At 38.9% G+C, this 24726-nt stretch overlaps 2 protein-coding genes across 6 annotated transcripts in view; one reads left to right on the forward strand and one right to left on the reverse strand.

Moving 5' to 3' along the window:
* Nucleotides 1–901: 901 nt before the first annotated feature.
* On the reverse strand, nt 902–16757 carry LOC109038628 (sialin). The gene is made up of 10 exons (XM_019053738.2): nt 16362–16757; nt 13423–13694; nt 11009–11248; nt 10037–10121; nt 8777–9000; nt 7086–7235; nt 5174–5306; nt 4019–4174; nt 3463–3548; nt 902–2454 (listed from the first exon to the last, which is right to left on the reverse strand). The coding sequence occupies exons 1-10, from the start codon at nt 16369–16371 to the stop codon at nt 2215–2217; spliced, it is 1596 nt and encodes a 531-aa protein (XP_018909283.2). The 5' UTR covers nt 16372–16757; the 3' UTR covers nt 902–2214.
* A 3775-nt stretch (nt 16758–20532) lies between these two features.
* The window catches only part of MFS17 (Major Facilitator Superfamily Transporter 17), an 82016-nt gene continuing 77822 nt past the window's right edge, over nt 20533–24726 (forward strand). For 4 of the 5 annotated variants that reach the window (XR_011900135.1, XR_011900136.1, XM_072302065.1 and 1 more), the window contains exon 1: nt 23249–23454. The gene's annotated coding sequence lies outside the window, so the exon portion shown is untranslated. Of the gene's footprint in view, nt 20700–23248; nt 23455–24726 lie in introns of those variants that run through there. The other variant, XM_019053745.2, reaches the window with a different exon arrangement.

Here is a 24726-nt window from a genome sequence, read left to right on the forward strand (position 1 = left end):
GGAAGGAGTCGTTGAATTTGTTGTTTTCATGGGTGACAATTTTACCTTTGCGCCAGCTCAGTCTTTGTGTCTCTAGTATGCCATTGTGGAACTAACATGAAATGTGGATGTGGATGGTTTATTGGTAACTTGGCCATTGCGATTTCCTCCGGTTTCTAATTTTCCTTACTTTTGGAAAATTGTGTTTTTTTTTTACATATTTACATGTATGCATTAACGCACCACAGACGACGACCTCGCACTGTCTTCAGATATACCTCAGCACGATAATAAAAAATAAACTGTCACTCTTGTATGTACTGTGACTCTGAGTTGCATAATGGTATAGGGGCTACTATCGTCATGCGGCATGCATAGCGCTACTGTTGGTGAAGTTAACAGTACATTCTGGTTTTGGTCGCTATCACCCAACCCTAAAATCGTCCCTAAATATCACCCTAGATTGAAATATTACCATTGAGTCGGGTGGTTTTGGGAAATGAATCAAAAAATTTAGAACGTTACTTAAAGTTTTATTACAAAAAAAAAACAAAAAAACAATAAAAACAATTCACTATTTCTTAGCTTTTTCTATTATCACATTTTCTTATCAATGAAAGGCTGCAAACATAATACAACCACCATTAGTTTACGCTTCAGTTTTCGTAGCCTCTGTTTTTAATGTATGCGTTCAGCTTAAATCGTTTCAATTTTGGCCAATTTTCTAACATCGTACCCCACATCAATAGTAAAACCGCGAGCCCACGGTTCAGATCTCGGATCTTACTATAGGTAATTTTTTAAGGGATAACTTATTACTGATCATATCGATATTTCACAAAATTCTGTGTATCTTTGCTTTTCCCTTTCAGAAGATACGCCGAGAATTCCGAAAAAAATCTCGGTATTATGCTCTTTAAAAAGTATGGTAGGAGTGAAATTGTTGAAACTAATGCAATCTAGTCACGCGTTTGCGTGGCTTCACGGCTTACATATCATTCAGCTCTTCGTATTTTTGCAATTTAAATACCGTGAATTTAATTTTGACAAAGCCGAATTTGGACCGTCCTAGATTTGGACAAAACGTAACCTGTAATTAACGTAACTATATCAGACGGTGCCCAATTTTCTCTGATGTTTTATTCTCGAAACAGAAAACCAAGCAGCACTAAAACTTGGAATTTTTAGACTATTTTCTCCATAGTCCATGGTAAACTCTCAAAATGTTTAGAGGCGTTAGGTATAGTTTGGTTCTCTGTTAAAAAACTGGACATGATAGAAAATTGAGCAACGTCAAATGCAAGTAGAGTGAACCCGGTTAAATCCGTAAAATAATAATTTCGTCGGTGGGATGTCATGTCACCCTGGACGGAAAACCCTGGGATTTGGTGCCGGCTCAATTGTTTTATTATATGATATGATGTTTTTACGACCTACTAAGCACGGTGAGCTTTTAAAGTTATACTTTTTGTCCCAATTTTGAGAAAAGCAGTGTTGAAAAAGGTATATTTCGGCATTTCTTTACGTGTTTTTTCATGAAGTTATGATTGAGAATGCGGAGCCTTTTGTTCTGAAGCAGTGAGAAAATTGACATTATGTGGAAACCTTGAGAGCTTATGAGTTTCCTAATACGAAACATAGGTACAGACAAAGAAGACAAAAGAGATATGGAGGGATCTCATTGGTGGAGCGGGTGGTTGCTATGGACAAAGAAGGTAGGTAATAGACTAATGCACGGCAACCCACGAGAGACCCTATAGTTAGTCCATCATTTTCTCCCTTAGCCTATAGGAACCACTCATACCAACCAATACTGCCGTGGTAAGGAAAAACGCCGTATGAACCTTCAGGCGTTGCCAAATTGTCTCTGATAAAACATGAATTCCCTGGTAAACTTATGAATATTTTTCTTCCAATTTTTCAGGGAATTTTGTTTGTATTTTGATCAAAGCCTCCTGAAAATTTCAAGGAAAAATATTCATAATTTTCCTCAAAAATAAACATTTCATCAAAGGAAACTTGGCAACTCTCGAATGTTCATACGTCGTTTTTCCTTAGCGCGGAAGAATAGGATCGCTGTATACTCCCTATGTATTCTTTGTCTATAGCTTTGTCCATCAATTTAAATAATCAGCTCACGAGGGATCGTAAAGAACATCATATCAAATGAAAACGAAAAGCCGGAGGCGTCTCCGTTGCTTTTATGTCAAGGGTCCTTTCAAGAGAAAATTTTCCCTAAAAATCTTCCTCTTTATCATGGTCTGTTGGTTTTTCATTAATCGGTAGTATTCTGACAATTTGGCTTTTAACGATAGGTTGCACAATTTTCATTTTTTCGGCTTTGTCGTCAGTAGATTTGCTTCCGTCGTTCCACGGCTGCAGTTCGGATGTGGCGAAAACGTCGTATATGACTCCTGAGATGACCATTATCGCCGTCGACAAGACGAATACTTTTTGCCATTGCTCCACCGTTTGCTAGAAAAAACACGAAATTATACATTTTTAATACTACGTACGTATTACATACTTTAAGCACTATCATTGGCATTAAGAAATCCAGAGCGCCTTCAATTTATCGTATATGCAACATGGACGTCCCTCGAGCACGAATAGTTGCATCTTAAAAACTACACATTTCTAACAATAATTACATCCTTCAATTACGAGCAGTCACACTCAAGTGTTGGCCTGTTGGCATTAAGAAATCCAAAGCGCCTTCAACTTATCGTATATGCAACAAAGACATCCCTCGAGCACGAACAATTGCATCTCATAAATTATACATTTCCAACTTATTACAATAATTACATCCCTCAATCTCGAGCAGTTGCACTCAAGTGTTGGCCTGTTGGCATCAATAAATCCAAAACGCCTTCAATTTATCGTATATGCAATATGGACATCCCTCGAGCACAAATAGTTGCATTCCAGCGTTTTCATCCACGTCGCCGTCGCCACCCATTAGATATGTTAATCGATGGCATCTTGTTACACGTATCGAAAAGACTCGGGGTATCTCTTCTCTTTTTTCTCTTTTAATGTTAAAAGATCGTATTCGGCAAAAAGTAGCAATGACCTCCGACTTTATGTTTTGCCTCACTTCATCCAGAGGCGGGTCTAGCAATTTGGCAACACCGAATTTCCTCCATTTAAACGTATGCTAAAGCAATCGACTCTTGCTGGAGCACCTGGCCTCTCCAAGAATCGATACATTTCCACAGGTTTAAATGGAGAAAAACAATGTTGCCAATTTGCTGGGTCCGCTAGTGACTTGATGATACATTGCTTAGATTGTTAGTGCGGGGTTGGTAAATTATTCTGTCTCTGAAACCGCCTCTCTTTTTTCACGAAATATCTAGCTGCACGGTTCGTTACAACCCTTTTACGATTTGCTCCTCACAGTGTCAGCGTAAAGCGATCGAATGAGGAATACCTTTGGACTCGACCCTAAAGTATAAGACCTCTTAAATAGCGTATACTTACACTTCCTAATGTGAGATAAGCAACCGCTACCGGAGAAATGAATCCAGGGAACACGCTTATCATCCCACTTATCCCTTGCAGCACACCTGAAACAAAGTATCAATCAGTGTTTGTCCAAAAATATTATGACTTCAATTGAAAGGATCAATGGAGTATCGGATAATAGGTCGATCGCTCATTTGTAACGGTCCACGGTAAACGGATTTATCATCATAAACGGAAGTTATTTTTTTAGCACTCCGGGTTAAGTTTTCCTTCGAAATCTTCAAATCCAATTTTTTCACTCATTGTCAGCTCGACAAAAAAAACTGCTTTTGTGGATCAGAAATTAACCTTAGCGGATCGATTTGAAACAAGTCTGGAAATTAACTCCCGTGGTATAAGCGCTTACAGTTAATTAACATCGGTTCAAGGCAAAAACACAAATGACGTCATTTGTATCATCAAACTTTCATTTGATCTGTTAGTCGAATTAGATTGGAGAAGAGGGGATTAAAAACCGTCGAAAATAATACAGAACGCACTTTTTCGACAATTAAAGAATAGTCTTACTAACCTGCGAAATTTGGACTGAGGTCAACCAAACTGGCCAGAGGCCCGGAAGAAACGGCCCCGTTGACCATGGTGGCTGTCACGAGGAAGAATATTGCGAGGGGTGTGTTGTGGCCTGAATACGCCAAACCCCACACTAACAGCCCTTGAATAATGGTACCTATCGAAACAAAAGAGAATTAAAATACATCAATGGTACCTCCACCCTGTATTCCATGCTTGAAGCATCGCACGTTTCTATAAATTTTCTTTCCGACTATTATTTCTATAAAATCAATAGTTTCAACATGGCATATATGCACGACAACCCTGTTTGATGACATTCTTAATAAAACTCGTATAATCTCGGAATATCATCTTTTCAATTTTCAAGTCCCGTTTAGTTCTTCAATTGCTCACTAATTCGTATGTGGGAAAGCTCTCAAAAAAGAAAATAAATAAATAAATCATAAATACACAATACGGTCTCAATTGACATACACTTTTAAGCCCCTACACCTTTAAACGCTTCACCTGAGATCAGCTTTTTTGGGACCGCGTACATGCGCAAGTTAAATCTGTTGTGTCAATGATTCCATTGCGGAAGGGGACTGTTTTAACGATTTCTCGCCTATGTTTAAAATGTTTTATGTAAGTTAGTAAATACACCATCTTACTTCTTGTAGATAGGGGTCAGCATTTACAAAATCCAAAATAAATTGTTTCTCTACTCTATTTTTCTTGCCTCCACTAAAAAAACTTATCCAAGAGCAATTCTCAAAGCGAAAATTTTGAGAGTGAACTTCCGCGTATCTGTCTATAAATGGCTGTAGATTCCTATCTAAATAATACAAAGGAATAGAAGCCACAAAACTCAAAAAAAAAAAAAAAAAAAAAAAAAAAAAAAAAAAAAAAAAAAAAAAAACTTCCGCGTCCACGGTAGTCATTACCTTGTAAAATTAATGGGTCATTTGTCCATGTGCAAAATGGGCCAAATTAATGAATCGTATTTTCCTCTGTATTCAACTTTCGATTTGCAATCATTAAATCTAGCTCATGCTCTCAGCGCAAGTCGATTCGCGTATTTCGTATATAAATTGTTTACCACCTAGAATTTTGAAAAGGAAATGCTGAAAGCCTTGATTATTGGCCAATGGTAGTGCATTAAAAATCTACTTACTGAACGTTGTTGCTATTTTTCGGACTAGAGTTTTGCTAAATCTACCGCTTCGTAGTAGTTTATCACAGAAAATTGCAAACCCGTATGAAAATCCCCACCGGCATAAATGAGGTAATCCGGAATAAATGCCATTCTGAAAAAAGAATCATGACATTCTAAGTTTTCAAGAGTGCCATCTTATTCTCTTCGGGAATAAGTGATTTGGGAAGAAATCGGACAAACCTTCGAAAAATTGCCATTTCTAAGCGCGAATAAAGTTTGAAGTCACAATTTTCCAGCGTCAATTCAACAGAACTTTTTAGTTCAGTTTTTATGGCAGTTTCGTCGGATTTATTTGCTCTACGCATAAGTAAGGAAAAACAAAAGTATGAAAGAGATATTCAGTTAATTATTTCACGATAAATGGGTTTATGAACATGTATAGTTTATCGTATCAACTTTAAGACATAAAAATTAGATTAAATGTATCACACAATAGTGTCATGAGCAATACCATCAAAAAATGATGGATTCGACTAGAATTTGTCTTTGCGTGATTTCCTTCCCAGTTCTAGATTTTTAACAGAAAATTAAGAGAGAATTCTGACATTGATCCTGACATTCAATTTCATGAGTATGCACTCGTAATAATCTAGGGCAAATGAATAGAAAATTTCAACATAAAGAAAATAGAATCGCTGCTCCTACAGCGCTCATTGTGGTATCCAGGTCCTGTCCACTATGTCAGTCGTAGGTACAATGTTATGCCCATGGTAACAAATAGAGTACCTTTATAGACAGAGTATGGCCATTTCTGTTCCGGTTTTTCATTGGTCGCGAGCGAATAGGCTGACACGATGCTCTTAGGGCCGTAAATAAACAAACAAGATGGCCGTTATCAGCAAGCAAGATTGAGGTTATGCACATCTTACATCCTCCTGTGTTACAGATGAAAGGCAATTTAACAATGTTTTTATGTGTTTTTCGTGTGCTATATTCGTAGATATGCTCGTTTAAATTGTTACTGCCGCATAATTGAAATTTTTGTCAAATTTAGCTTCTCATCGATGTTACGGTGAGCCGCCATCTTGTTTGTTTACTTACGGCCCTAAGAGCATCATGAAGCCTAAAAACTCGTTGACCAATCAAAAAACGGAACAGTTTTCCTGTAGTAAAAATATACGAACGGCCATACTCTGTCTATAAAGGTACTCTAGTAACAAATAGTTCGGTCTTGGTTACAATGCAGCACTTGAAAGGAACTATTTACTACCATAAAAGAAACCCTAGTCAATACCAGAAACGCAGATATAACCTAGAATTGGACTTCATTTTGCATTTTGGAACTATGAATTCTAGCCCGGTTTAAAAACAACGTATTAGGGGAACAACGTTTCCCTATGAACATAAGTGTTTTTCCAGAAGAGCCAGAATTTATAGTTCCAAATTGCAAAGTACAGTCCAATTCACCATGAGTATTGCAAGAGCAACGATTCTTTTGCCTTCTCGAGGGCGGTATGTTGTACATTTTTCTGTTGAAAAATGAAACTTTGATCAGGTGACCTGAAATGTAGTGCAGCTGATTTTGCCGTGTATTCCGTCCAAAATTTAGAAGTTCACACTGGTAAAAAAAACCTCTTGGTTCAAGAGTGCAGTTTCTTGTCGCCGGATTTAAGAGTCTGGACTCTTGTTTCAATGCAAAATCCGCTTGAAACAAGAGTTCAAGACTCTTAAATCCGGCGACAAGAAACTGCACTCGTAAGTCAATGCAATGCGGCATTGGTCCAAGAGTTTTTTTTTACCAGTGCAGAAGAAGTCATCGGTAAGAAGTTGGTTCGTTTTTGATTAAGTTGGGTTCATTATCACTACTTATAGCTTTATGATGATTTATTCTAATGTGTTGCAGGTGTTAATTGTGTGTCGGTCTACTTGCCATTTTAATGTTGATGCCATGAATGACTTTGAGGTACGTTGGAGCCTGGGTCATAAGGGTGAACAACCCCCATATGCCGCCAAACTGCCCGATGACATTCATGTTCACAGCGGTGGACGTCAATATCTCTCGCCATGGAACTGGAGGTAACTGAAAAAAAAGTTTATTTCATAATATTACTTATTTTCATTTAGATTTTCAATGAAACTAGAACTCTCTGCGTTAAAGGCATCGCGTAAAAAGTATTTTTAGTCTCAATTTCCTTGAAAAGTCTGGAAAATTTTCGTTCCTAAAACCTGAAAAACTGAGAAAATTCTGAAATAATAAAAAACTTATCGTCTCATTTTAGGATAGCCCGTGTTTGCAATTTGATAGAGGTTTTCTGCAGCCAATTTTCGTAAAGTTGCCTTACACCAGAGCTTTTTGCCACCAAATGAGCTCATTCTAAGTCTATAATTCGCTCAGAATCCTTCAGCAGATCACATTCTCATATCTCTTCTAATAGTCTGTCACTAGTTCTTTAGTCTCCATTATACAGCTCACGCTAGTAGTTCCATACAACGACGACATCTACAAGAATGCCTTGAGCAACTATTCGTGCGCAACGGATGTGCGTGTCGCATTCAAAAAAGTGAAGGCGCTCCGGTTGGCGTTTGTCCTCCCTTTATTGCTTGAAGTGAGAGCACCTTTTAAAGTATAATCCTCCTCTCTTTCTCATTCTGTCTCTCTTTCTCCTTGTATCTTACCTCTATCTCCCCTTCACTCTCTCTTTCTTCCTTTTCCTCTATTTTACAAAATGACTGTTAGATTTAAAACATCGAAATATTACGGTATTCGGTGTGGCTCATTTTGAATACCTTTACTTATTTCAATGTCCTGACTAAGCATCAGTTGGATCAAGTGTGAAAGATAGGAAACGAACGTTTTTTATAACAAGGGTGTTCTCGTTAGTTGCTTGGAAGAACTCCGTACACACCAGTATACAGTTTGCATATTTTTCCGAATTGTTGTGGCAATAGGGAATCTGAGAGAGAATGAAGTGTATACTCGGTTCCTTCTCTGCACCAATTTGGCCCTCGGTGCAATTAAGAGAAGTCGACCAAGTCATCGAGAAGTCAAACAATTTAATTATTTTTAAAGTAAAATTGACTTTTTCGGTCCGAAATGAGCGAAAATGCGAACAAGACCCCTGCACTTTACCACAATTGGACCGAGTTCATCAGAAAGGAACCAACCCACATTTTTGAAAAAATTGAGATGATAATGTTTTTGAGTTCCTCTAGTTGCATATTCTCTTCTGCCAAAAACTGGAAGTCGGAAACAAATATTAGTGTGTGAAAGTAAAGGGTTAAAGTTTACTTTCCACATTGAGTCTTATGGAGGAATAAAACTTCAAACCTCTTTTTCGTAGTTTCAACTTGATGTGGGTTAGTTCCTTTCGGATGAACTCGGTCCAATTATTAAAATTTTGAAACGGAATATCATCTCTACGAACAATAAAAAGGGAACCCACGGGAGATCCTATATAGTTAATCCATTATTTTCCGCCCTAGTCTATAACAACCATCTATGTCAACCAATAGGATTGCTGCATTTTCCCTATGTCTTCGTTGTCTGCTGATTTGTCCACTTATCTCATTAATCAGCCCGTCGATACTGATACTACTGATTCTTTTATCGTCGGTTCTTACCATCTTCCTCTGATGCGTCATTCCCCCGTTGCTCATGAGGATATACTCCCTCTCCTTGGCCGAGATGGTCGGGTGTTGGGCGGGGGTGTCGTAGACCAACCAGCACCAAAACGCGTACCACACGACCCCTATCGTCGCCGTGATGTGGAACACCCACTCCCAGGACAGTTTGTCCATGATGAACCCGCATAGAGGATAGGTCAGCGCTGCTCCGAAAGAGCTTCCTTAGAATCCGCAGCGGAAACAGAAAAAAGAAAAAATTAATACCTCCACGCTTCGATAACATATCTATTTGCAAATAGCAAAAGCACGCATTTAATCAGATGTCCTACGATCTGATCGCTGAAATTGATAGACAAAGCAAGGGACTAAGAAGATGAAGGAAAATACTGCGATCTTATTCGTGGAAGCAGGTGGTTGCAATAGACGTACTTTCGGCAACCCGTGAGAGAACCTTTAGTTATTCCACAATTTTCACCCGTAGTCTATGAGGACCATCCGTTTCAATCAATAGGATCACCGTATTTTCCCTTGATCTTTCCTGTTTATCGCTTTGTCTATAATTCCAATAATTAGCCCGCAAGCAGATAGTCAAACCTGTTCGTTTACGAGATTTTGTATGTTTTTGATGAAGTAGGTACTCTCAAGCCTCAATGTTTTGAGAGGAACAATGGAGACTTTGCAGGTAACATGAAAACCTTATCTGCTAAAATACATATGTTCCAATAGGAAGTGCCTCTAGATTACGTCATAAGGCGGTACATTTTCTCACATCTAAATTTATTTGTTTACAATTTTTCATATAAGAAAAAAGTTTGAACAATTTTGCAAACATAGCTCACTAAGCACTCCTACAATTAGATGTAGCAGTAAAATGTTTTCGTGCAAATTCTTCATTATTGTTTACGAACTTTCCGTACGTTTTGCTATTCAAATGCCCCTCATATAGTTTTTATCACAGAACTTTTAATATTCTGATCATCTGATCTATGGCAAGAAATGGCAACTCTAATAAGAATTTTAGTGTCCTAAAAGGCCAATCTAAGCGTATAAAAATTTTAGTTCAAGCTCATGCACAAATTTGTTTTCAGTAAGGAAAATTTTGAAAAAAACTGAATGAAAAATGTTCCTTTCTTTTAAGCGAATAATACTATCATAAGTTACATATTTTGTCCTCTTAGGCGCTTGGGAATTCTTGCCTAATGCTCTTAACTTTTTAAACTTGAGAACCGGTTGTTGAAAGCTATTAGAAATACCAACCTAAGTAAGCAGAGACGAATTTACTCCTCTCGTGTTGTGGAATCCATATCGCAGTCATGTGATGCATGGCAGGCCATGAAAACCCCTTCACAAATAAATTTCATTATATAATAAATAGGCGAGCATATTTTAGAAGCAGCATCAAGTGGGTTTCGAGATATCTTCAAGATTATTACTGAAATTCTGTAAATATGTAATAAAAGTTGTGTCTTATTGTAAGATTTTTTCATCATTCGATCTGAATTACAGATGGGCGTATCCACGCTATAAAGAACTGTGTGAATAGAATTTGTATGTAACGTAGTACATTTTTACTCAAAATTCAAAAATTCGCAATTCAAAACGGAAATATTTCAGACCAGCAAAAACTTGCCAGCTCATGTTATCACGCGGCACAAATCCAGAAACCATTTTTCCAAAATCTCAACGGATGTTCTATATTTTTAGGAACCAATCCTTTTTTTGCAAAATATAAAAAAAAACGCATTTCAGGGATCTGGAATGAATCATATGCTCTTCTTCAATTATCCAGCTTGATATTTGAAGAAATAACAGCCTATTCGCCAAACTTTCGTCCTCATGCAGACTCTTCAGCTGTCGATTTCTTTTCCTGAAACAGCGGTTTCTTTTAACAGAATAATCCTGATTTTGTCTTCACTGAATCAGTGAAAACTCTGCAATGTAATTTTTCGATTGTCTCTTTGATCTTTTGTTTTAACTTAATTTGATGATGCATGTTCCTAGACCAAGTAACTGTTTCCAATAGGAAACTAATTAACCAGGAATTAGAAAAATAGAAAAGAACTTAACTTTCTAGTTTCTAGGAAACGAAAAACCAGGAATTGTTACTCGATAACCAACCACAATTTTAATCGCATGTAAGTACGTGTGTTACAATATTGGTTATATTTTAGGTTTTGAAGTAAAAATCAAACTATTTAGTTGAATAGACGCAAATGTATTCCAACTTACGCTGACGATCCCTTGTAAACTTCTAATAGCCACCAAAGCCCCAAAGCTCCATTTTGCGCAGAAGGGTATGAGGTAAGCCATGAGACTTATGCATAAATTGGCCAGCCCAAAGACTTTCTTCGTTCCGTATTTACGTGCCAACATACCGCCCGGGACTTGCGACACCCAGTGCAACCAAAAAAATGCTCCCAAAACATGACCTTGCTGGATCTCGTCCCATTCGAATAAGTTGTCCAGCCTCTGGAAAGAACACATTTTCTTAAATTAGAAACCAGTAAACAACCATTTAAATGCTCCTCTCTCCTTAATTACAGGTTGTGAGCTCATACTGAACGGAAAATACGGAGAGAAGGCAGGTTATGCAATAGATTCTGTAAGAGGTTCTCCGCCTCCTGCCCTCAGCGGGTGGGTATAATATGCAGGTTTATACAGGGTGTTCCTGATTACCCGTAACAAGATTTTTGCTAGATTATATTTTAGCCTGTACAAATTCAGAAACCGCGGTGCTTGATAAGAAACCGACGTCGCAAATCCAATTTCGGTAGTTTTCAAGCCCTCGGGAAGGTTTGAGAATGTACGAACAAGTAATTCAAGGTCTTTATAATACTTTTGAGATTTTTTCGTATGAACAAAAAAATGCGGAAATTTTTGTCTAAAAATAATTCTTCGGTATCAATCTCAGTTGAAAGTGTCTCTTACTCGTTGATGTTTTCAAAAACAAATCAATAAATATACAAAGAAAAAAAATCTTAAATTTTCGATCACCCCTAAAAATACGGATGATATTAGAACTTATGGGAGCTTATAAATGGACTGCATTTTGCAATTCGGACAAACAACTTAATAAGCGATTCTTGACTATAGCTTCTAATGAGGAAATATCGAAAATCGATCATTCACGTCTCGCCACCGATCGATTATTGATGGTTCCAACCACAACCATAATGTATAACCTCAAGTCCAAAGTCTATGAGGAGTTCATTGTGATGGTTCATCGTGATTTTGTCATTAACAAATCATAAATCAATCAACGACTCATTAAACACAAGAAATTTCGGCTGCAAGGAACTTGACGCATTCCACTACTGCAGCATGAATGAAACTAGGTTATGTGTCTGTTTACATTAGAAGTATCGAACAGCAATACACGACGAGTAGCGTATAGCTACTGAATCAGTCCATAGAGAAAAAAAAGGAGGTGTTTGCATCTTGAGGATTTGTACCCACCTACGTCATCAATGTAAACAAGACGCTCGTTGAGGGTTATGTTGACGCTGTAAAAACGGACCATAATGTCCGATTTTTTTACTTAAATCAACTCTTTATTTAATTTCAAGCACTTTTTATAGAATGACTTTTTCCCTTAAATTACACCATTTCCAAGAAAATCGACAGGATAAAAACGTCGCTGTACCCAACGACGTCATCAAAGCTATAGATACTCTATGAAAAATTCCAAGATGCCCGAAATGCAAACACCTCCTTTTTTTTCTCTATGGAATCAGTCTACATATACAGCTCCACAGGGTTCCAATCTGCGAGCACCGCCACCCAGTGGATCGAGTCAATAGGAGAAGTCGGACGTTTAAGGAGAAAGTCGGAAATTTTGATGTTTATTTCGTCACATTTTAAATTTTATGGGGTGATCTCCAAAGAAAATTTCAAGAGGGAACCAATGAGACCACTTTTAAAACCTCAAAGTTTAGTATGACCGGAGTTATGATGCTTTTAAAGTTTCAAAATTTTATCCGACCTCTCCTATTGACTCGTTCCACTGCGTGCGCCAGACCCGCTGAAAAATTACAGAGTTGCCGGCGGTCTGGAAAACCGGGAAAATCAGAAACAATTGGGAAATTTGCGACGACCGGGAAAAGTCGGTCACTCGTGGAAAAAGTCAGGGGATGTCTGACACATCTACTAATCACTAAAAAATATCACTAAACTTTCATCTGTTCACTCTTTTTAGTCATTTTTAAAGTTTGTCATCTTTTAACCAGCTATTGAATGGTTTTTTTCTTTCATAATTTGGTCCCAAAACGAGAAAATTTAATAAGAAAATTTTGGAGTCAGAGGACAGGAATAAAGTAACGGAATTGTCAGGGACTTCGTGAGAATAGTCAGGAAATTTCTGACCCATCTACTAATTACTAAAACACATCACTGATCTTTCAAATGTTATTATCCTCTCTGATCATTTTTAAGGCTTGCCATCTTTTAACCAGCCACAGAATGACTTTTTCCACGATTTGTTCTCTAAACAAGGACATTTGTCCGAAATTTAGCAAAAGTCAGCGTATTAAGAAAAGAAAGAAGAAAAACAATTTTTCAAAGGTCAGAGAAAGTCAGGGATACTCAGAGAATTTAAAGTTGAAGAAAATATGACAACCCTTAAACAGGATTCCTCGGTTACTTGCCTTTAGATCATTCAAATTTGTAGCTAAATCCACCTCCGTAACGTTCAGGCTGCCTTTTAAAGGTCCAGTCAGGAAATGTGTCGTCTCCAGGCCAGAGTGAGTAACATTGTCTTGTTGTGTATCAGTTGCGTTACCCACGTGGGCAAAATTCGTCACTTCTATGCTTTGACGTTTCGGTCTCACCATGCCAACGATGGCAATGTTTATGTTGAGCCGGATCATGTAATTCACCGCGAATCCGCAAAACGCTATGTACCATAGCGTGGTTCGGGCTGCAGAACATACAACAAGAAAACTTTGTTAAAGTAAAATCAGTTTCATGTAGGTAACTGAATCGGTCGATGTTAAAACCGGAACCTTGGTTTCTTCCATAGGGGGATCTGGGGCGTAGGGGGGCGCAACCCCCCCCCCCCCCCCCCCTCTGTTCGCTCGAAAAAGAGGAAGAAGAAAAATGGAAAAAAGAAAAGGGGAAGGAACGAAGGGAAGTAGGAGGAAGGACGCGCATTTTCATGACGAAATTGACTCAAACTGCATTTTAGATGCTTTAAAATTTCGAAATTTTTCAGGGGAAGCCCTACAGACCCCCCCCCCCCCCTCCGTTCGAAGTGTCTGGATCCACCTATGGTTTTTTTCCAAAATTAGAAAAGCAATGCTTAAAATTCGTATACGTCGGATTCTTTAAATTTTATCCATTTTGTTGCAGATTGAATTCGATAGTCTTTCATGCGTCACAAGACTAAATCCTCACCCTGAGAAAGTCACCCTTTTGTCTCATCTTTTCAAATGAAAGAAAGGTTGATAGGGACGCCACGCAAAAATATTGAATGGTATTAGCTGATAGATGGAGTATAACGGAAAGGGACTCATTGTAAGTGATATGGACTTTGAACGAAGACACATGGACCGCGTTTAGCAGAAAGGAACCAAGCCACATCAGCTATTGCCAAATTTAACAGGGCAATTTAATATTTTAGAAGAGAACGTTTGTGCAGATTCCTTTGAGACTTCGTACTATGCCGAAAATTCACTGAAATTTGCTCAAAAACCCGCATAACCGTTTTTATGTAAAAAACTGAATTGCCCAATTAAATTTGGCAATAGCTGAAGTGGCTACGTTACTTTCTGCTTAACACGGTCCAAATGAGTTTGAAGTTTCATCTATTCGTATGGCTCAATGTAAAATGATATAACTTCAAGATAAATTTCACTTATCAAATATTTTTTGCAGACTTTTAATTTTTCGCGGGCGTGGTGTGTTGCTATCCTACCGTGCCTACCGCAAAACTACCGTTCATTACATTTATTTTTGTCGGAAAGTTTGCCTGCTTCCCTTTAACTTTAACGCTACCCCTACGGTTTCGAGTAAACAGAAAATTTTTGAGCAACAGTGAATTAAGAGGAGTTGAATTTTGAATATGAAAATAGACGTTGGATCTTATCACCAACATAGAATCTAATGGAGGAATGAAACTCTTTTTCTCGGTTCAATCATGATGTGACAGTGTTCTTTTCCATGAAACTCGATCCTTGTCTTCTATAATAAACGCACGCGAAGAAATAAAACACGAGATGATATCATAAACATTAAATGCAGTTAGGTCGATTCTGGTTAAAACCGTTTAGTTAATGACGGAGAGGTCTAAACAGAATCAGTCTAACTGAATCAAACGTCGCTCATATATATGTTTTTGTCATCAGCAATGAAAATTAGATCTTTTATCCTAAACGAGTAGAAAGAGTAGACGAGTAGACCCTAAATTTTTACACTTTTACACTTTTATACTTTTATACCTGGCTTATGAAGCTGTTGTTTTTTTTTTTTTTTTTTTTTTTTTTTTTTTTTTAATGAACCTCATATAATTGTCAAGAACCTCTTTTTATAAACCCGTTATTTTGGGTAAAATAAAATACTATTCTATTCTATTCTATTCTATTCTATTCTAATGACGGAGAGGTCTAAACAGAATCAGTCTAACTGAATCGGACGTTGCTCATTTCTTCTCGTGTTTTATTTTTTTAACATATAAATATGCAAAATTCTGATTTGCAATTTTGTAAGTATATGCTCGATAATTTGAAGAAAATTTAGAGGAAGTTCCAGTGCGTTGAATTGTTTAGTTTTTTGAAACCTGAGATGAAATTAGGCAACGCGAAATTCAGTTGAGTTGATTCTGGTTAAATCCATCCATTTGCCAGTCGCTGCAATTGTGATTCGTCTTTTTCCGGACGAAAAAACGTAACTCCATTCCAAGGTTGCAAAATTGACTCGATTAATTTGATTTTTCACAAGAATATACCTGTACAATGTGCAATCTTTGTCCAAATTTTTTCTGATTTTTGTACGAGATCGGAGAAAAAAAATCAATGAAATTTACAGGTAGAAATACCCAAGATTCTCCTGGTAAAAATAAAATGCTGGAAGTTTGGTGACATTAGAATGCAGTTACGCTCTTTCATGAGGAAAACGACGTATTGTGCTCCAAACCGATGCGTCGTTTTCCGCGTGGAGACAAGGAACAAGAAATAATCAACGCGAAGGTCAAACATCATGTCAATCTTGGGTGAAACTGATTTAGTGTCTTATCTCTGCATAACGTAACTACTGAATTATTGATTCGTCGTATTTATTTTTATTCTACAAACCCATTGCATCTGGAAAAAGTTAAACGTCCCTCCCACTGCACACAGGAAAAAAAATTCGCTTCGATCGAGAGTCCAGACTCTTGAAAACATTGACAAGAAAAAAAATACTCTTGATTCAATCGGACTTTTGCTAGAATCAAAAGGAAACCCGCCTTAACTAAGAGACTTGGCTCTCGATTGAAGCGAAAATCCGATTAAATCAAGATTATTTTTTCTCGTCGATGATTCTAAGAGTATGGACTCGAGATCCAAGCGACTTTTTTCCAGTGCATCGAAAAAAGAGAAAATAAACTCACCGAGAACCATTATCAGTTAGTCCTGTTTCGCACTGCATAAAACTAAATTTCACCGATCAACCCCCGAACATCTCAAGAGCGGGAAAAATCACCGAAACTTTCACACACGAAGAAAAATCACTGCAACGATGTTGAAATCAATCCGAGGAGCACTATACTGACGAACTATCCTAACGGTTCCGAACATCAATTTGTGCGTCCAAGTACAATTAAGATAAGATAACTAATAATACCGCTCTCCAAAATGATGTTTGTATCGTTTGGTCGCGTAAAGCCTCATGACTTTTTTTTCTTTTTGCGCTTTCGCACGAGTGCAGTTCGATGCAAAATCCCTGCGGAACGCGGAATCGGATCTGTTTACGCGGGATGAATCGAGTCGGAGGCACGAGGAGCGGAGACGCACGTGGGGCAAACGAGACTGATTTATAACCATCAGCTCGGCCATCGATGATCGCGCCGAGTTCGGAAAGCAATTATTTATCGCGCTTGTTTTTATTTTGACACATTCTATAATTACTCCGTTTGTCGCCCGTTTGAATCGTCGCTGTCCGGCTCGAGAAATTCATTGTTCCCCGAACGAAGGAACCTAACTCCATTCCAAGATCGAAAAATCGGCTCGAAAAATTCGATTTTTTACAGGATATACCCGTGCAATTTTTGTCTGAAATTGTATTGATTCCACCTAAGATTAGAAGGAAAATCAGTGTAATTTTCGGTCGGCAATGCTCATGATTCTCCTGGTAAAAATGACATTTCGGGGAATTTTGTAACACTGAATCGTAGTTAGACTCATTGCAAAATTGTTTCGAAAAATTCAATTTTTTACAAGAATGTACTTGTGTAATTTTTGTCCAAGATTGTATTGATTTCCACCTAAGATCAGAAGAAAAATCAGTGAAATTTTCGGTCGACAATGCTCAAGATTCCTCTGGTAAAAACGAAATTTTCGAGGTTAAATTTGGCAACATTGATATGTAGTTAGACTCTTTCGTGAGAAATTCGTGGTTTGCCGAACGAAGGAACCTAACTCCGTCTGAAGATTGCAAAATTAACTCGAAAAATTGAATTTTTTACAAGAATGTACCCGTGCAATTTTTGTCCAAGATTGTATTGATTTCCACTTAAGTTTAGAAGAAAAATCAGTGAAATTTTCGGTCGGCAATGCTCAAGATGCTCCTGGTAAAAACGAAATTTTCTAGGGAAAATTTGGCAACATTGAAATGTAGTTAGACTCTTTCGTGAGCGAAACGATGAATTTAGTAATCGGGTGAGCAAGTGTCCACCATATACCTAGGTATACTAAAAACTTGAGCTCAATTGTCGCGGCAGTAAGCAATGGTCGACATTAAATGTATCTCTGATTTTTTTCCGTGACTGGTTCATTCTCTTCGTATTTTAGCTCCCTCTCTCTCTCTCATCCGCCTTTTCCTCTTTTTTCCTGTCCGTTCCCTTTCCTTTCACTTTTTGTATACCTCTTTTTATTTTTTTTCTTGCTCAATTTTATCGAGCCTATTTATTGAATCGATCTGGATGTTCCTTTCTCCGAGCTTGTCAACAAATAATATTGATTTTAGGAGTATCACAATTAATTCAGCTGTTGCGAAAATACATGTCCTGCAAAATACCAATTTTCGGTGAGCGTGGGGAAAATTCCTCGAGTAAGTTTAGTCAACGCTTTTCAGCCCAGAGGACTCAAATCTCAGTCGTGCGAACCGCGATCTCATTTGTTTACACTGCCAACTTCAGATCGGTAAACCAGAGATTTAGTTCAACGCTCCGAATTTTTGGTTCATTCGAACTGAAAACTTCAGTCGATTTGGAATTTAATACACGCAAAGCATGGTTTTTCGGTGTTATTAGCCGAATCGGTTGATTTAAGCAATTAACAGCTCAGCTCTCTGAACCGAATAGCCGAGGTTTTTTCTCGTGCGAGAATGAGATGAGTCGAATTTAGTAGAAACACACCGAATCGTATTTTTCTATGTAGAAAAAATTGAGTTTAATTCAAACGATAGTCATGCATTTTCATCTGTCTGAAATTTACATAGAGTACATAGAGCCGTAATATGATTGGGAGAGCATGGCGCCATGTTCTGCTCGACGAGTTCCGAGCCCGGTGTGCGCCGAGTTCGGGTCACTTTTTCGATACATTTTCGATCCAAAATGGCGGTGTGGAATACGTGGTAATTCCTATCTCCTTTGTTGTTGTTGTTGTTGTTGTCATCGGATGGCCGGGTACCCGTGTATCGCAAACAATCGATTATGTATCGAAAAAGTGACTCGGCGTCACACAGGAGTCTCGGAATTCGGGACATGGAAAATGCTTAAAAGTGGCGCCAGCTCTCCCACTTACATTACGACTCTATGTACTCTATGGAAATTTAGTCCAGAAATAATGTTTTGAACGTTAAAAAATTCGCTAAACTTCGTCCTTATATAAGTCTTATCGAGAAATAACTTCAAACCTCTTTTTCCAGTTTCAAAGTTGGTGTAACTTTGTGCGTCTCGTTAAAATCTGTCCTGATTTCTGACTGCTAGTGGGAGCATCACCAAACTCGTATTCAAATTTATTTTTATTTATATAATTAATTAATATCAATATGTTTGTCTTCATCGTCTGAAAAACTGCGTTTCGCAAATGAAAATAGTGCCTGAAAGTCAGCCAGCGGGTTGAAATCCCGTCGTCGAAGCTGAGTTTCCTCCGCAAATTCGCGACAAAACACTCAACCAAAATAAATATTGTGTTTTCAGTTGCCGCATGCACTTGAAATTATTCGTAGCACGATGCGAAAGCGTTCTAGGAGTGGAAAAACTAGTCCCACGTCGGTTTGGAGTTCCTTGTTCATCGGTCATGTTAACTAATGTATTAGTAAAAAATACTAAAATAGCGGAACAGCAGCGTCAAGTGGGATCGTGCTCAAAGATAAGGATTTTTTTATGATAGTCGCTCGCTCCAAACAAGTTCCATGTCTCCGTTTTGACGTCCCATTCGCGTAGAATCGTTGACGTAACTGACATTGAGACGAATCAGAATTTCAAAGTGTCCCTTGCGGGCTCGAACACTCGCAGATAGGTTACGTAGCAAATTGAACGAATTGCGTAAATTATTTTTCCTCGGTTCTTCCGAGACTGCAAATCTATTTCCAAAAATTTCGGCCCCTCTTGGAGAAAAAAAACTTCGGCCTAATGAACTTGACCTAAGGGCATATGGCCTGTCCAAGTGTCGAATGCAGTTACGTGACGTTTTGGAAGCGAAAATCAGTTTCTGTGACTGCACTTCGGAGCCAAAACTGAGGTTACGGTTACGGATTCAGATTCCGGTCACTAAAATTGAAATCGTAACGACTATAACCTACTTTAATACAGATAATCAAAAGCTCATATGTTACCTAAGCTGAAACTGAAAATTTAGACTTATGTTGTACTGTACTTCAGATCATTGTGCACAATACTTATCCAAAGTTGCATTACCAGTACAACCTGTTATACAAGTCACAAAAGCCATGTTTTCACTCAAAACTAAGCCTGTCACCGGAGGTTACTAGTTGTGGCTGCGATGAGCAATGAGCATATGCATTTATTTTGATTGTCTCGGCGCGGCTCATTCGATTCTGACTTTAAAACCATAGTGCGCATGGCTTTTAAACGTGAAAAAATCAGTGCCCCTTCAATATTACTAATATGCAACTTACCCGACCGCTAAGGACGAATAGTTGCATCCTAAAGTTGCGGTATTTTTGCTGTGTACGGAGAAAGCTAGGACGCCTTCAGTATTTCGTGCATGCAACACGGACAACCGTTGAACACGTATAGTTGCATCCAGGCGCTGTCATGCAGATCGGGTCGATCGCGTTGGAAGAAATGGACGTATTTACGCCAAAAGGAACTATGTGCATAGGGTTTGCATGAAACATAGTTCCTTTTAGCATAAATACGTTCAAATGTCGCCTTAGTCCAGGCAAATAGGGAAAAGAGCCTGAAAAAATCCCGGGTAGCAATGTTTTAATTGATTCCCATGTAATTTTTGACGCTATATCCGAATTTTTTTGGGTTCTTACAGTTTGCTTTTACTTAACCAGTCGCAGTTGAAGAGGCCAGTATTTATATCGGTTCATTAGTATTTTCTAGGAAGAAACCTATGCATCTGATGTGCGACATCTTGACCGTTTTGTTACAGATCTTCCAACGCCCGGGGCAGATAGTGGTCACTTAAGTACCCCCAAAGCGTACCAGAGGGCTTTAACCTGGGATTCAATGTTTCATCACAAGGAATTTCGGGTCGGAGGAGTGGATCGCCATCGGGAAGGAGACTCCATTCTACAAAGGCAACTCTCAAGCGTAAGTTAATAATTAAGAGACATTTCTTAGCGTTTGCGCTCTACTTTTGTCCTTTTTAAATGGGACGCAATTTTTTTTCTTTTCTATTATTATTAATCGTAGCTGATTGATGGAGAAGGCCGGTGACATTTTTAAGTTTACGTTGAAGCTTATGGCTCAAAAAAGTTTTTTCCATTAATCACTTGCAAAAAAGTATCAATAATAAAGGCAATTTCATCTGGAATATAAGTTCATTTGAATTGAAGGAAATATGCGCTAAAGTCAAAGCTAATTTATTGTAGGCCAAAAAAACGTCTTCACGTCGAAGAGAAAATAATTTTTTCTGGATCATAGAGAGTATTTTCTTTTCATTTTCAGTTTTTTTATTCATTTTTCTAAATTTGAAAAAAAAAATGAACAGTAAAGAGGTGTATTTTAACAATTTTATTGTTTTTTTTTCTGGAAAAATTTCATTTATCTATAGGAATTCTCTTCAATTGTGAGGAAATTTTCTGTCATTCAAAGAATTGTTTTTTTTCTCGCGTAATAATTTCAGTTTTCCATTAAAAAAAGTTTTTTTTTTTTTTTTTTTTTTTTACATTATCAATCAATCAAACCAATCATTAAAGTCATGATCAACCATTTAAATCAAAATTTTCCGGGTTTACCTCAAGCAATCCGTGTAATATAAGGAAGAAAACATAATTCAAAGGGCGAGTATTTTCTCTCTCGGTTTGGAATCGCAAGGGGCGGTGCCTCGTGGTTCAAGCGTAGCGGTTGTGACTACTTTAACCCTCGCAATAATGGTGTGAAAACTCATTGATGGAATGGTTGTGATAATGATAATATCTCAAGTAATGCACTCTTGAGCCGTGGTCACGCGAACGAAATCAACGCCTTTCGAGTTCCGACAGGTACTCGAACAACTTGACAGATAAAAAATGACGAATTCAAGATGGGGCGCCATAATTTCAAGGGCGCAACGAAACCTACAGGGTGTTTGTCATACGAATAAACTGCGGATGCACTGAAAAAGGAGGGATTTTAAACGGTCGGTACGGAAGTACAGAAAATTGTATAAATTATTTAAAGCCACGATACTTACGACGATTAATCGCCACGAGTGAAAGACGAAAGCCAATGGAGAGCCTTGATTTCGATCCATTGACGTCGATATATCGAAATCAAGGCTCTCCATTGGCTTTCGTCTTTCACTCGCGGCGATTAATCGCCGTGAGGCCTTTACCGGAAAGACTCGAGCCTTTGACGTTTAGTGGTGTACTTACCTTCACTGTCCATTGTCCATTACCTCCATTATCCATTGCGACCACTCACTTCCACCATTAGGATCGCTCTATTAACAGTTTTTTTCTTTGTCTATTGCTTTGTCTATCAATTTCAATTATCAGCCCGCTAATCAAAGATAAAATCTATTAACTTAATTTTGGCTTTGCTCGGGCGAACGTGCAAGGTCTCTTTTCCGCGGAGGGTCATATGGACTGCATTTTGCAATGGACCACTAGACAAGGTACGAATTTAAGCGATCTGATACATGTTTCTTAACCAGCACTTCACGTAGAACACGATTCACACAACGAAAATTACTGAAACCAACTCCCAACGAAGATATTAACGTTTTTATTTCACATTGGTTACGAGGAATTTGAACTGCCCGCTCACAAGAAACTCAAAGCTCTACGTGAGTCAAATCGCGCACTATAACGGTTTCAGCAAGCTTCTCAATCGAGCAATGTTCATTTCCCATCATGAGTCGTTCAAACTGTAAGCAATTTGCTACAGCTGAGCAAAAACGTCAAGATTGAGGTTGCCAGATTTTTATATCGCAGAGACTGTCATGATAACGCTTAGCGCGCAATGTGAATCACGTGGAGCATTGAGTTTTCATGAGCGGGTGGTTTGAAGTCACGCATCAAGAATCATTAAATATCTTCGTAAGGAGTTGATTTCGGTAATTTTCGTTGTGCGCATCGTGTTTTGCGGGAAATTTTAGTTATGAAACATGTATCAGAATGCTGAAATTCGTACCTTGTCTAGTGGTCCATTTGGAACTATAGATTCTGGCCCGGTTTAAAAACAACATATGTGCCATTGGTTTTCCTATGCTACTAAGTGTTTTCTCAGTTGAGCCAAAATTTACAGTTCTAAATTGCAAAATACAGTCCATATTTCGACCACATTTTGCAATTAGGAACTAAAATTTCTTCCTCACCCTTAAAAACACCTATATGCATGCGGAAACGACTAGTACATACGTTGTTTGTAAACCGAGCTCTAAGAAATTGTAGTTCAGTGATCCATTTTATCATCGTCTCGATACACCCGACGAACGCTTCAAGTAGCGGCATCCCCCGGCGAAACCGCGAATCCGAAGCTTTCAAGAGCCCCCGCACCGAGCGCTGACGTGACGTGATCTGACGTCACGCCGCGGGAAAACGGGAGCGCCCGCGCATGGCGGGAACGGGGCGCTGCGCCGCGGCCGGGAAAGCGCCCCTCGCGCGGGGGAGGGGGCGGCGCGGGGGCGGGGGAGGCACAGGTGCTCGATAGATCCGCGGCTCAGGACGTTACACTCGGGCATCGATTCGCGGCGTGATGACGTCACCGGGCCGCGGCGCGGCGGCCGAGCCGGCCACTAAGTCATGGTGACCAGTTAGCGCGTGGTGTCGCCGTGTTTTTCGCCCCCGGGGACCATCGTCAGGATGCCGAACGCCGACCTGGAGCTCGACCAGATCGCCGGCCCGGACATGACCTAAACCCGGTAAGTGACCACCCCCGAACGCCCGTAGCCGTAGAAAGAGAGGGTCGAGAATCTGGCACCCACCGACGTCACAAAGCACTCAAAAGAATTAGCCTAGGTGTTGTACCTGGTCACTTTCTTTCAACATATTCAGCAGTAACTTATATTCTAGGCAGTTTTGTAGTCTAGATTTTTTTCAATAGATTCAGAGTTAATGAGATATTTGCGGTCAAAAGAGGGTTGAGAATCTGGCACCCACCGACGTCACAAAGTACTCAAAAGAATCTAGGTGTTGTACCTGGTCACTTTCTTTTAACATATTCATCAGTAAATTAAATTCTAAGCGGTTTTGTAGCCTAGATTTTATTCAATAGATTCAGAGTTTATGAGATATTTGCGATCAAAGCTGTTCTAAATGACGTCATTTCGCGAATGTTAACTCGCGGTCGCCTTTTGTTCTTACCTGTGCCTGGAGGCACTCCCTCCCAGGACGGTTTTGCTCAACGAGTTGTTGATTGGCGTAGAACACCTGGGAGTATCAATAAAGCCGACTTTTTTAGATATTTCTTGAAACTTTCTCCTCGTGGAGTATCTGCAAAGTGTAGACAATCTTTGTCACCTGAAGTTACACCCTCACGGGACGGTTGCCCTTTGTGGGGTGAAAAGGTGGCCGTGCTTTTTAGAAGTTCCTTGAAACTTACTCTTCGTGATTTCTCCTTGATACTGAGACATGATTTGTAGAAATGACGTATGAGCTGTGCAATGTTGTTCATATTGTACATGTGCACTTATAGTATCTAACAAACCAAGAACGTGCACATGCTTTTCATTTGCGGGGGAAAAGACCTGAACCCGGTCAGTGGCGCCTCTTGATCCTCCCTAAAGTCACTGTCCACAGGGGCGGTTTCCTCTGAGGGATGAAAAATTCTTGAAAATGTACAGAAAATTTTAATAAAGCCGGAAAGCTGAAATTTTGAGGAGCTCCTCACATGAAATCTCCTCGGAATTAAGACATTCTTTTTAGAGACAACACACAGGCTTTGTAGCTCTGCTCAATGTGTTCAATACGATTCTAATTTTTAGCAAACCAGACAAACGCAGATACTCATTATTTTTGGGGAGGAAGCTACCTGAACCCGGTGAATAACGCCTCTTGAGTCTTGATCCACCCTTATGTCTCTCCCTCTCGAAACGGATTCCCTCAACGTAGTAAATAGTACTTGGAAAGGGTCGGAAAAATCAGGAAGGCCAAAGTTTTGAGAAGTTCATTGGAATTTCCTATTTTTGTCAAAT

This window comes from Bemisia tabaci, chromosome 6 (assembly GCF_918797505.1).
Source record: "Bemisia tabaci chromosome 6, PGI_BMITA_v3".
NCBI lineage: Eukaryota > Metazoa > Arthropoda > Insecta > Hemiptera > Aleyrodidae > Bemisia > Bemisia tabaci.

Excerpts from the sequence above, each read along its gene's own strand:
- LOC109038628 (XM_019053738.2), bottom strand. Across the intron at positions 10,122-11,008 it reads GTTTACAAGGGATCGTCAGC|GGGTTTTCATGGCCTGCCAT; the intron begins GTAAGTTGGAAT and ends TTATTTGTGAAG. Across the intron at positions 9,001-10,036 it reads ATTCGTCTCTGCTTACTTAG|GAAGCTCTTTCGGAGCAGCG; the intron begins GTTGGTATTTCT and ends GCGGATTCTAAG.